Source organism: Heteronotia binoei, chromosome 21 (assembly GCF_032191835.1).
Source record: "Heteronotia binoei isolate CCM8104 ecotype False Entrance Well chromosome 21, APGP_CSIRO_Hbin_v1, whole genome shotgun sequence".
Taxonomy (NCBI): domain Eukaryota; kingdom Metazoa; phylum Chordata; class Lepidosauria; order Squamata; family Gekkonidae; genus Heteronotia; species Heteronotia binoei.
This window is the reverse complement of record NC_083243.1, coordinates 78,010,276-78,023,204: the sequence shown is the minus strand read 5'-3', so window position 1 is coordinate 78,023,204 and position 12,929 is coordinate 78,010,276. Positions and strand designations below refer to the sequence as shown.

The following is a 12,929-nucleotide window of genomic DNA, read 5'->3' as shown; positions in this document are numbered from 1 at the left end:
AAACTCTAAACCAGTTCAAGTTTGGGCCAAATTGGACCAGACTTGTGGCCAGTTCAGCTGTTTGGGGCCAAGCATATAAACTTGACAGCTGAGAAGTGCAGGGTCCACCAATCAGCTGTTAGGCTTAAATGGCTGGCTGCCCATTAGGTTTCATTTTTCCTCCATTCAAAGTGGGGAAAGTGAAACCAATTGGTTAAATGGCCACCAGCCATTTAAACCTAACAGCGAGCTACAGCTGGGAGAAAGGTGGAAGGGTAGCCCTTTCAGGGCAGTCCCTGCCCCCTTCCTCTCCACAGCAGCTTGCCATGGTTGTGAGAAAAGGGGAACTAAAGTTGCTGGAATGGCTTGGGTGGGGTCCTTCTGGGTCAGTTCAGGAGCTGCCCCAAACTGAACCATTGTTTTTAGTTCATGCTGATCCGTATCTATTATCTTGGTATGGACAATCACTCCATAGTGTTTCTTGCTGGCCATTTTCCTTATTTTCCTTTTCATCTTTAAGGAGTGTTGAATGTGTCTTTCAGTCATAATGACCAATAGACAATATGTTTTACTCATTTTTCTGACATTGCATGGCTCCTTGCAACTTCTGAATGCAACTATTAAGCCCTCCCACCCCACCCTTGTCTAGCCAAAAATATTAACATAAAGGTGCTCAACTGTACATGTACACATTCCTTTTGTTAAAATCCATCTCTGAAATCCTAAAAAGAATCAGCATATTATGGGCAGACAAGCAGTGCACAAGGAACAGTTGATGGGCAACCACGTATAGATAAAATACTATATGAAAAATTGCAGCACTGGACTGAAAAGACACCTCAGTAGCTACATTTACACAAATACATGTCCATACCTCCTCATCAGAACAGGTTCTCATTACTTCCCACAAACTTTTATGTACATTCACCAGAAGTTTATCTTTGTTATCAGCACACAACTTGAGCCTGAAATTAATAAAAAGTGCATATTTTAATGAGTCTGCAGATTTGGATTATCAAGTACCTTAAACCATGTTTATAATCATGAAGTATTTTCTGGTATTCATTATATTTTCTGTAAAACTATTAAGGCCTGCTGTACAAACTGTAGATTATTTGCACTTGAGTACAGGATTCTTAAAAGTGTTGATGACTGGGGAAGGCAATGGCAAACCATCCTGTGAAAAGTCTGCCGTGAAAATGTTGTGATGCAACGTCACCCCAGAGTTGGGGTGCTTGCACAGGGAACTACCTTTACCTTTTTACAGGATTCTTCCCATAGTTCTTGTGGAAGCCACTCAGAGTTTGAGACCTGTAGAAACATACTGGCTGGGAACCAAAGAGCCCTAAAGTATGCATTTGGATTTCCTTCAGTTTTGTTTGGACAACAGTTTCTTGGGCTGTAGTCAGAAGGTGCTGTGGAGCATCCCTCAAGCCTTAAGAGCAGCATTCAAGCAAATTGGGGAGGGGGGGAGGCCTCAAATGCCCTGGTGAATACATATTAGCAGCTCATACTACATTTGGATCCCTTCCCCCTCCCCTTCTTAAGGCTTTATATAAATATATGCATAAAGCCATTCAAACTTTTTTGTAAATGCTTCTCTTAACAGTTCAAACATTTTTCTGTAAAAAAAGAACAAAAATCTACACATTTTTCCTGCTATTTGCTCAGATTTCCAGGTGTTCAGTGTCACTGAACTAAAATTCAAAACCCACAACACCTCTCTTGTTTCACTTCTGCACTACAGAAAACAAGCCAACACCAAAGCCATTGTGGAAAAGTTTCTACCTGATAATGTTTGACCACTGAAGACCAACCATCTTTTGTTGTATTATTTTTTAATAATGTTAATTAACAAGAGTTTTGCTGATAGCTATGGCCAGGTGTTTCTACTATATTCTTGAAAGTCAGCAGCACTCTAACAGGAAGGAGGGATGAAGGTAAAGGTCAATACAGCAAAGTTATTAGATTTGTCTTACTGTCTACCAACAGTAAGAACCCTCAACCCATGTTTAGAAGAACTTGCAAAATTCAGCTACTGCTGTCAAGTAAACACTGTTGATAGGCAAGAGAAATCTTCTGAATGCCAATATACTGCAACTCTTCAGATTTCAGTTACATGTTAACACATTAACAAAAACTCCAAGTAGCTTACTCTTCTATTATCTTGGAGAGAGCTTGACAATCTTCATTGTAAATCTGCAACTTTGGATGATAAACATACTTGCTGAGAATCAAATCTTCCAGGGTAGGAGATGCATTGACAGTGTACTAGGGAAGAGGAAAAAAGCAGATCTAACATAGTTCTATGAATTTCAGATTCAAAAATGTGAGGCACATGCACAGGCAGAGCTTAAATGCAACTGTTTTTGTTGCTGAGAAATAATAAGCAGCTTATCAAATTGTGCAGTGGCTTGCTTCTTCCAAACTGCCACAGCAAGAACTAGGAACTGTCCATGCACAGGCTGCCTGCAAAGTATTTTGGAACTCAATGAAGTATGAGTGGCCCCTCCCTTCACTCTAATGATTTTTCTCACTTTGAGGTAACATGAGGAAGAGGGTGTACATATCTCACTTCTAAATTCTTCTGAGCAGCTGCAAAACCTTGCTGGTGTTTTTTTTTTTTACTGAGCCTATAGGGAGGGATGTGGGACAGCACAGTTGATGGGATGAACATCAGTTACAGGAAGGAACAACACTGATTTTTTCATTGTGTTCTCTCAGAGAAGGAAGAGCATCTTAAACTCTAATGAGTTCTAGAATATTCCAAGGCTGGCCTTTGCAGTTCCCATATAAGACTTGTACACAGACTATGAAGATTAGAAGGTTATATTGCTGAGCTGTTTTCAGGCAAATTAAAAATTTATGAGATAAACATGTAGATCTATACACTTACTTTGGGTGGGAGCAGGCTCTGGCGAGGTTTCAGTATGAGAATATGAACTTGGAGAAGTGTAAAAAATTCCCCAACTGTGATAACACCTTCCTGCAATTTCTGAAAATGAAGAATTCAAAATTTCCAAAGTAGACTTATACAAATAAACTTTGAAATTTACAACAAAATCCATTAATACAGTTCCTGCTAGAGAAGGAAATTAAGGATTATTAAATTGCTTACGTACCTCCTGCAAATTTTGTTCACAAGTACTGCCCATAAGAAGTTCAGCCTCTATTTCAGCATTTCGCTGAACTAGAAAAGAAAAAGAGGCACGATTAAGAAAGTGGGTCCTACTCTTAAATATATATAGAATACCCACTGAAATATAATATAATATAAAACTGTGTGTGCACATACACACACACTAAGTAAAGAACCAAAATAATTAGAACTAATAAGATTTTGTTTTCAACTTAAAATTCTCATCCTTCCTTAGACAACACAGTGCTCACTGGAACCTTTCCTGGTGCCTATCAAGTGTTTGTAGAGCATGGGAGGAGCCAGATGAGGCTTCTGACTGGCCGTGCAGATAATTTTAAAGTATTGCCTCAGCACCATCTGCCATTACAGCAAAAGGGTCTCCACTGTGTGAATGAGTAAGCTGTTTGTACTCAAGAATATATTTTTAAACAATGTGTTCATTTTAAAAGGCATCCGGTTAAATAGACCATATGCCTGAAACCTCATTCCCTGACATTTTGTGGTTGGTTCCACCTCCTACAACAGCCATGTTGTGGTTGCACCCACCACCCTAAGAATTCCAAAGGTACCCATAGGCTCAGAAAGGTAAGAGATCCCTGCAAATTTAGATCAAGCCCTGCTGAGATCACTTTACAGTGAGGAAAGTCACCCTCCAAGCAGATCTCCCTCATCCTGCACTAAGGAGGCCCCAAAATTACAAAGGTATAATGAATGGAACGAAGCAATAGCTGTAACAAGTATAATGAATATACAGAAATTACTATATCAAAATATTAGCGTCTGAGATCATCCAGTAAAACTGAACTATCATATCTGAAACAGTTGCTCTTCAGCTACTATTTTCTGAGGCCAAATAGGGGAATGTCTATGCTCCCATCGGGCTTCTTGGGATTGATGGGACTAAACTGCTGTAGTAGATGAAGTGTGCTAGCCAGAAGTAATATTATATTCATCATCGTTTATTTCTTTCATTTTTAAAATTTCTAACCTGCATTTTTTCACACACTAGACAGGGCCAAGGTGGCTAATAAAAACCAAACGTCAGACTAAAACTAAAATAGATTAAAATACACAATCCACATAATCAATAGACAAAATTACCACAAAATTGACTCTAGACACCATTAACAGGCAGTCCTCTGAAACGTCACCACCTTGCAATCTCTTGTAAAAGCAGAAAGAACGGAAACAGAAGAACGGAAACAAAACTGAGTATAGTGCAGATAAAGCACAGGAATGGGTACAAGCTGTGCCTGTCACCTTCAGAGATACTCCAGTAAGCAAATGTTACTAAGAGGCAGAATGTCCCCAGCACTTGGGTTAATATAGGAAGAGACAGCCCCTAAGGTATGATAGCATCGGGAAATAAAGTGTTTTAAGAAGTAAGAACCAGCACCTTGTGTTGAGTCTGAGAACAGACAATCAGTACAACAGCAGACTCAGAATTGGTGTAAAATCTTCCACTTGTTCATCCCAGCACACATGTGAACTGCTGCAGACCCCTCACAGAGTGTATTTCAGTAACAACCACCAATCAGTGTACCCAGATTGGTGGAATAAAGGAGGCATGAAAGCCTCTATGCCAAATGATGCTGGGAAAAGTTCCCTAACATGACCTCACTCTACTTCAATACCTGATCCTCTTTAGGTCAATACACCTTGTCCTGAGGCATCAGCTCCTTCCACTAGCTACCTCACTGCAACCCAGTCTTGGGGACTGAATAGCCTCTCTCCCAGTGCAAGGACTTATATGCTTTTTCAAGACTCCAGCAACTCATTTCTCCAGGTTCTCATTTTCCCATCCATTTCCTCTGGTCTACTCCAGAAGTCTGGAGCCTGACAATTGATGCCTGCATTTTGTTGTTGTTGTTAAAACAGCTAGAGAGATCATGGGAAAATTTGTAGCAAGGCTTGAGACAGGAGGGGAAAAACTATCTTGAGGTCGATAGGTCACTCCAATCTTCAAACTAATTATTTTCCCATAATGCCTTTATAACATTGAAGGGACTGATCAGAGAGAAGGCACGAGAGACTACTAGTATGGAGATCTTTGTGTCTCATTTGCATTGTCCTACCTCATTCGCATACATGTATGTCTTACACAGAACACAGTAGAGTTGCTTTACCTATTGGATTAGCTGAAGTTAAATTAATCAGTTTAGAAAGAATTCTTACTACTGAAATCTGGATCGGCCTTAATTGAATCCAAGGAGCTTCCATTACTGCTGTGTGTCCTTTCCATATTTGAAGCCATCGTATCTTGGGTGTTTTTGCCTTCAAGACTTTCTTCATTAGGTACTATAATGCTGGAAAATGGCTGAAAACAATAATAATTCAATACATGTCAGTGGGATAAGAAATAATTTGAAGTATCATTTGCCTGTGGGTCATCATAAGAACCAATTTTTAGATTATGCAAGACAGTATGATCACAAATGAGGTAATTGCAAGAAGTTTTTTCCCTAGGCTGCTTTTACTACAGAAGTTTTCCAAGTACAGCAAACCTTCAAGTTCCACTGGTCAATCTAAAATGTCATCAACTGATCTGCAAAGTTCCTCATGTTACAGAATTAAACTACATTCATTAGAAGAAACACTAAAAATAAAATCTGTTTATCAGTGTATTCCTTCAAGAGTGATTTTACTAGATCACTTGTGAAAAAAAATTAAGTATATAATATACAATAGCAATCAATGTAAAACCTGTGGGGGAATCAAGGCTCAATTGCATATGCTGTGTTTCTTGTAGATTCCCAGAATAAGGCCATGAGCAGACTTGAAGCTATGTTCATTTATTACTTAAGTAGCCCCAACAACTATTGTTGAAAGGGGAAGTAGAAATGGGTTTTCTTAAAATACATGGACCTCTGGTGACTGACCCCTACTGGAGACCTGGAGGATATTCAGAGAGATGACTGAATAAAGCCTGCCCCTGTCCTCCTGACTGCTGGTATTCCAAGGAGGTCTCCCATCCAAGTACTTGCCAGAGTCTCCCTGCTTGGCTTCTAAAATGGGACTTGCCTGGGATATCCAAGTAAGGCAAGGAGATAGAAAAGTTTTAAAATAACAAATACTTTATATGTGAGCCTGGTGGACTAACAGGTATAATGTATTTAATTGTATTCAGCACTCTTACAGTAGTCCAGTACAGTGACTGGATATTATTCCTGTGGGACTGTGGGGGGGAGGTACTAGCTTAAGAACACCAAGTAAGTTTGTAGCCACTACACCATATCAGCTTGCTTTAGAATAAAACTAATTGTTAGCTATGGCTTGGATCTGTTAAGAGTTCCCACAGATAGTAATCCCCCCCCCCCAAGGAGCATGACTTTTTCACTTCCAGTGCAGCTTTCAGGAGCCTTATGGGCTACAACAAGAAAGAAAATGCATTCTGCAAGCAGAAATGCTCTAGTGGATCCAAGCTTTTGAAATTAGTTCACTTCCCTATATGGCTGGGAAGCTGATTTTATAGACTTGGCAAGAGTGGCCGTGGTTTTACACAGAGCTGCAAACACATCACCACCATACCTGTGACTGAGTCCTGATTCCCGCACAGCCCATGACATTGCACCACCTTTGCCAACAGATATAACAGAGCTGGAACTGCGTATTGCAGGACCTTTCAGAACCAAGCTCTAACAACATCATCATGCTAAACACTATGCTCTGACCACACCATCAAACTCCCATTAAACTACAGCATATATTAGTTCCATTTGGCTTCTTATTCCCCAAGTCATTATCTGCATAGCAAGCTACCAGAGGACAGAGTGCTCACATTTGAAAAAAAATGTCCTGCTGTATCCCCAAGGGGGCTATACTGTATACTGTATTATACTTTATACTGATTAAAAAATCAATACACCTACTTGCTTCAGTTCTGTGGTATCAGTCCAGCCCTCATCAGCTTTGAGCTTCTTTTCTTTCTGAAACTCTTCTCCCTCTTGATTCCAAACTCTTTTCTGGCTATTAGTTTCTTTTAGATGCCCTTTATCAGTGATTTTTTTATCCACCACATCACAAACCTTCTCCCGAAGTTCGCAATTTAGAAGCTCACTGGAATCCATTTCCTCTACACATTGAGGAAGTAATTCTTCACTTATATAGTGTGATGGACTCAAATGTTGTGTGATTTTATCTGAGGATTTCTTAATGAGCAGAGATTTTTCTGAATCTTGAAGTTTTCTTTTTCCACCACCGCCATCTGCATTAGAAATGATGAATTTTCGTTTGTTTGGCAGTTTAGGTGGAAAGATACCCAAGGGTAACTTTTTTATTTGACAGCTATCCTTCTGCATAGTACTGAAGGGTACACTAAAAGGATCACCCTCTGTAAAAGGCTTATTTTTCAATTCATTGGAAACAACAGAGTTACTGGATTCTATTCTGATACCTCCTGTTAACTCCAAAAAATCTTTCTGCTTTAGTAGCTTTTCTCCAAGTCTGGGCCTATCATTTTGAGATATTAAGCCAAACTCTGGCTTCTTCCCAGGGTTCATTAGCATTGAACGATCATTAACAATACTAGGTGGTCTAAACAAAAGGACTGGATCTTCTTCTGAGCAGACGTTTTTGATGGGAAGATCCAAATTAGTTTGCCAATCTTTTGTAGCATGGCCCAAGTCTATGTTAGTTGCTGTGTCAGCAACTGGCAGACCTCCTGGAACTCTAACAGGGCTACCTTCATGTCTTGATAGAAATAATTTTCCTGGATAATCTTTTGAAGTCTCATGTTCAGTAAGTAACATGCACATTCTCTCTGTGTTCACATTAAGAGCAGTTTCACCGCATAACTCTGGATTTTGATCTAGCATTTCAACTGGCAACGTGCATTCATTTTCTTCACAACCATGCACATAATTTGCAGCAACTGCTGCAAGATTATTAATTCTACAGATATGGGATTCTAGCTGGTTGTCTTGGATTCTCGACGAATTCTGTGTATTGGCCTTATTTACAGATATAGACAGCTCCATATTAGAGGATGAAATTGACTTTTCAGGCATATGTTTGTCAGTTTTAGCAATGTCCAATTCCTTTTCATTTGGGACAACCAAAGGAGGAAATTCAGAGCCAAATTCAGTCTGGGAACAAGAGCTTAGTTCATTATTACAATTATTTGTATTCATAAACTCAATTCCAGTTGTGTGGTTTCTAGTTACCTCCATGGCCTCACCATCTGAAAATGCAATGGTATTTTCTCTTGATTTTGTGACCAAGTGCAGTATCTGTTTTTCAGGATTTGGTACACAACAATCGGGACCATAAATATTAACTGTGTGGTTTCTAGTGATGTCTATATCTTGTGTTATTCCATGACTGGTAAATAATGACATGTTACCCAATTCCTGTTTTGTGTTTTTATTTAGCTCCTGTTTCTTTTCCAAGCTCTGATCAGCAGTAGCATTAGGAGGCAACTTATTGATTTCTTTGCCATACTGATAACATGTGAACACACTATTTTTATTGAGAGGAATTAGGAGCCCAGATTTGCTAACTGATTGATGATCCTGAGTTGTTTTGTTATTCATCAGCATTGGATGCCTTTTAGCACTGTCCATATTATCAACAGTAGCTAATGCCAATGTTTGGTTTGAGGACACTTCCCATTTAGATTCCTTTCCCAGTTTCATTATATTTGCATGCATATTTTTCATATCATTATAAGATCCTGTAATGCCCATACTATTCTGATAAAACTGCACTGGAGGTCTTCTTTCAGACTGAGAAAAAATATCATGGTTCACTTCGACTGTGTGGCATTTAGTAATATCTATTTCATCATCAAGCACCTTAACAGCAATAGCATTGCTATTAACTGGCCCAGATAGCATTGCCTTCTTAGTTTCCTCTCCCTTCTGTGGCAAATGTTTGGAATTGGTATTTTCCCATGATGTATCTGTTAAGGGTTCCGTTATTCCCATGTCATTCCTATGCATCCACATCAAAGCTTTATCTGTAGGGACAACGCTTGTGGCCATGTAACTATTATGTCCAGAAATCTTGGTTTTCTCTGAAGGAATCAGGGACAGTTCTTGGGATGCTATCTCTGTTTTTTTGATATCATGGTTTACTGCAACTGTAAAGCTCTTAGTAATCTCCATCTCATTGTTTTCATGTAGGAAAAATTTAACTGTCTCTTCCTCAACAAATTCTGGTAGGATTATTTTATCAGTTTCTTTTTCTTTGTTTTTCTTGAATGAATCTGTTACATGTTTTATGGGTTTAGTTATTTCTGTGTCATTGTAGTGACTAAGCATCATTCTCTTGTCTTCAGGAATAAAACTTGTAGATTTATTTACTGCCATGTTACTGTTATGTACCAATACGTAGGATCTCTCTGCAGGAAATGGGGAGGGTGCTTGAGGAGCTCCCCCCATTTGTTGGATAGTATCATGATTAACTTTCAGTGTATGACTCCTGGTAATTTCCCTTTCATTGTCTTCAATAAGAGAGAATTCAACAGTCCTGTCTTTAGTTGATCCAATGGGAGTTTTTCCATCAGCCTCATTTCCTGATTTGTACACAACTTGGGCACTAGCATTCTCCAGTGACTGATCTGTTATGCATGAAATTGGCTTACTCCTGTCCATGCCATTATGTGATGCATAAATACTCTGATCAACAGGTTTTAAGGGCAATACTTGGGGGTCTGTCTCATAATGATGCATAAAATTATGGTTTAGTGCCACTGTACAGCTCCTGGTAATATCCATTTCATTGTCTTCACCACAGGAAAATACAACTGTCTTGTCGCTAGCTGTTCCCATTATCCTTTTCTTTTCGTTTCCTGTACCTTGCTGTGGTACAGCAAGAGAACCAGTTACACGTTTCAGAGATGTATCTATTGCCCCTGCAACAGGCCTAGTTATCTCCATATCCTCACTAAATGTAAACATTACAGTTTTATTTGGAGGTACATACATTGTAATGGGGATGTTGGCACCTCGAGGGGCATCACCATAGTTTAATGCCACTGTATGGCTCCTGGTAATTTCCATTTCATTCTCATCACTAAGAGAAAATACAATAGTCTTGTCTCTGGTTGATCCAGTGGGAGGTCTTCCATCAGCTTTGTAATCAAGTTTGTGCACTGCCTGGGCACCTCCATTTTCTAGAGACTGGTCTATTATGCATGTGTTTGGTTTAGTTATGTCCATGTCATTATGTGATGCATAAACAACAGTCTTATCAACAGTCTGTAAGGGCAACACTTGAGAATCTTTCTCACAATGCTGCATAAAGTTATGGTTTACTGCCACTGTACAGCTCCTGGTAATCTCCATTTCATTGTCTTCAAGGGAAAATACAACTGTCTTGTTAGTAGCGGGTCCAATTATATTATGGTTACTAGGTCTTGTTTCTTCCTGTGGCTTCTTGTAAAATCCAGCAGTTTTCAGAGATTTATCTATTGGGTATGTTATGGGTTTAGTTAATTCCATGTCTTCACTGATTGAAAACATAACAGTTTTGTCTGCAGGAACTGCAGGCATTCTATTGTTTGAACAGGAACTTTTTCTATTAGTTGTATAGTTTACAGCTGTTGTACCACTCAGTTCAGTAAAGGCTGCTTTGTCACCAGACAGAAGAAATTGACTTTCTCCTTGCTTTGCTTCAGTCTTGGCAACATAATTTCTACTTAAATCTGTGTCTTTTGCAGAGAAGACTGCTGACTTGTCACTTGTCACAAGCCGAGCGTCTTCTTTCCTCTCAAGATGGGAAGATGTCCAAGAAACAGGTTTTATACTTAAATTTTGCAGCTCCTTATTTCCATAAATAGCCTCTCGCTTTGAGGCAGTCATTTCATTGTAGGGGATGGAATGAGGAATACCATTCATATTAGCATTTGTAGAAGCTTGATTCTCTATGGTGTCCATATTACTGTCTCCAAAAACAGTTCTTCCAATTAGCCTAGAGACAATCTTGCTCTTGTTTTCACAAGTTCTATGGACAAGTTTGCTAATTTCCTTAGAATTAGCATCACAAATTAAACCTGTGCAATTTCTAGTAACTTCCATATCTGAACAAGTGCTAGAAGAAACAATATTTTTACTACCATCAAGAACTGGCATTGCTCCAAAAAATTTTGGGGTAACAGATATTCCTTGATTAGAGGGCAGTGAGTCATCTCTACTTATCAACTTGATGCCATGTTTTTTGGAAACACCTACTTCCCCACTGTTTACAGTTGTTTTATTAATACACATAGCTGGGTGCTGCTGAATACCAGGGGGATGACTAGGCTTTGATCTGTAGCTATCATAAGAAACTGAGCAATCACTTTCAAAGTTCTGATGTTGTTTTGCTACATTAAGTGAGCCAGGTCCAGCTGGCAAAACTCTCTCTGTACTGACAATATTCATGCCCATGTTTTCATCTCCACAATGCAGAGTAACCATCCTATGTCCTGTTTGCTCTGAAGCATGACACGTAGGAGGCGCAATGGTCTCATTGGATAAGCTGTACTGTGTAACAGCTGTTTTATTATCAAGTCCCCCAAAGATGTTCATGAGGTTGCTTTTCCCTTGCAAGTCGAAAGATGCATTTACTTCCAAAGAGCACTGTTTTCTTTCTGGGACTTCTGAAGGCAAAAAAGATACTTCAGCTGCAGGTGTGGTAAAGGGTTTAGTTGATTTCAAGCTTTTCAAAAAGTCATCAAATTTAATTTTTTCTGTGCTACCAACATTTGTCTTCTGTTGAAGTAGACAAGTCTCATTCCCTTTCATAGGGTCACCAAGGAAACTGCTCTCATTCATTTCCGAATTTTTCTTATTCAGTTTTAACTCAGCCGAAAATGATTTGAAATCTATTTTCTTGGGCTTGTTAGTTTCTTCATAGATCCCAACATCATGTGTAATCATTACAGTGTGACCAGCTGTCATATCCATTTCATTTTCTTCTGAAAAGAGAAGTGTTCTGTTCATTTTGTTCCATTCCTGACCAGAGTTTACATCGTAGCACTGTAATAAAACAACATTAATGATTACTGTCATTTCTAAATATTACATTGCAAGTTACATTTAACTAGGGTTTCACAAACACAGGAGCTACGCAGTCAGTTTTCCCTTTTGGCCTTTTAAAAAACATACACACATCTAAATGAAAACTTATAAAATCCAGAAAATTAGGCCTAGTAATACTGGTCTAGTGGTATCTCGACCAAAGAATGGCACTTTATAGACCAAAAGATACAGATTCCTGCTGGGAGGAGCTTTTAATCTAACATTTCTCACAGGAGAAAAATGTCAGGGAAGGTAAATAGGAATAAAATATATATAATTCAGTCTAAATATTTAGGCTTAGTTTCAGTAGAAGAATGATGATTAAGTGGTTATACCAAAGGCTTAATGAAAGAGATGGAGTTTAAAGTGAAAGAGAGATGGATGGCATCATATGCTCCAAGAGGGCACTCTTGTTCTAAGCATAAGGGACAGCAGCAGGAAGGGGGGAGGGCAGGTGGGGCGAATGGAGCAGGAGCCCTTCAAATATCTGGGAGTGCTTGAGTTGTAGGGATGAAAATACACAGGCATGAACATATCCTATGATAGGCAAGGTTATGGAGGGCCTTGAAGGTAAGAATGAGGAGCTGTGACTAGAAGTATGATTTCAGGAGGAATGTCAACATGACCTGATCCACTGAGAGGCAATTTTGCAGAATTCAGGACAGAAGTGGGCTAATAAGTGACAAGGCACACACAAGAAGGCTTCAGTACTTCCAGAATAAAAGGAGAAGCAAAGTGAATGAGAACCGAGAAAATGCCAGTGGAGAGTAAAATGAACGCAAGAGGGGGTGGAGGAGGAATAATTTCCC

At 39.2% G+C, this 12,929-nt stretch overlaps 1 protein-coding gene across 1 annotated transcript in view; it reads right to left on the bottom strand.

Annotated features, from left to right (window-relative positions):
* KNL1 (kinetochore scaffold 1) overlaps positions 1–12,929 on the bottom strand; it is a 66,839-nt gene that overhangs the window by 28,400 nt on the left and 25,510 nt on the right. The window contains exons 10-15 of the mRNA XM_060261347.1: positions 6,988–12,078; positions 5,294–5,435; positions 3,102–3,169; positions 2,876–2,974; positions 2,135–2,250; positions 854–944 (exon numbers count right to left, since the gene is read on the bottom strand). Of these exons, the coding sequence (XP_060117330.1) occupies positions 854–944; positions 2,135–2,250; positions 2,876–2,974; positions 3,102–3,169; positions 5,294–5,435; positions 6,988–12,078 (5,607 nt within the window). The remainder of the gene's footprint in view (positions 1–853; positions 945–2,134; positions 2,251–2,875; positions 2,975–3,101; positions 3,170–5,293; positions 5,436–6,987; positions 12,079–12,929) is intronic.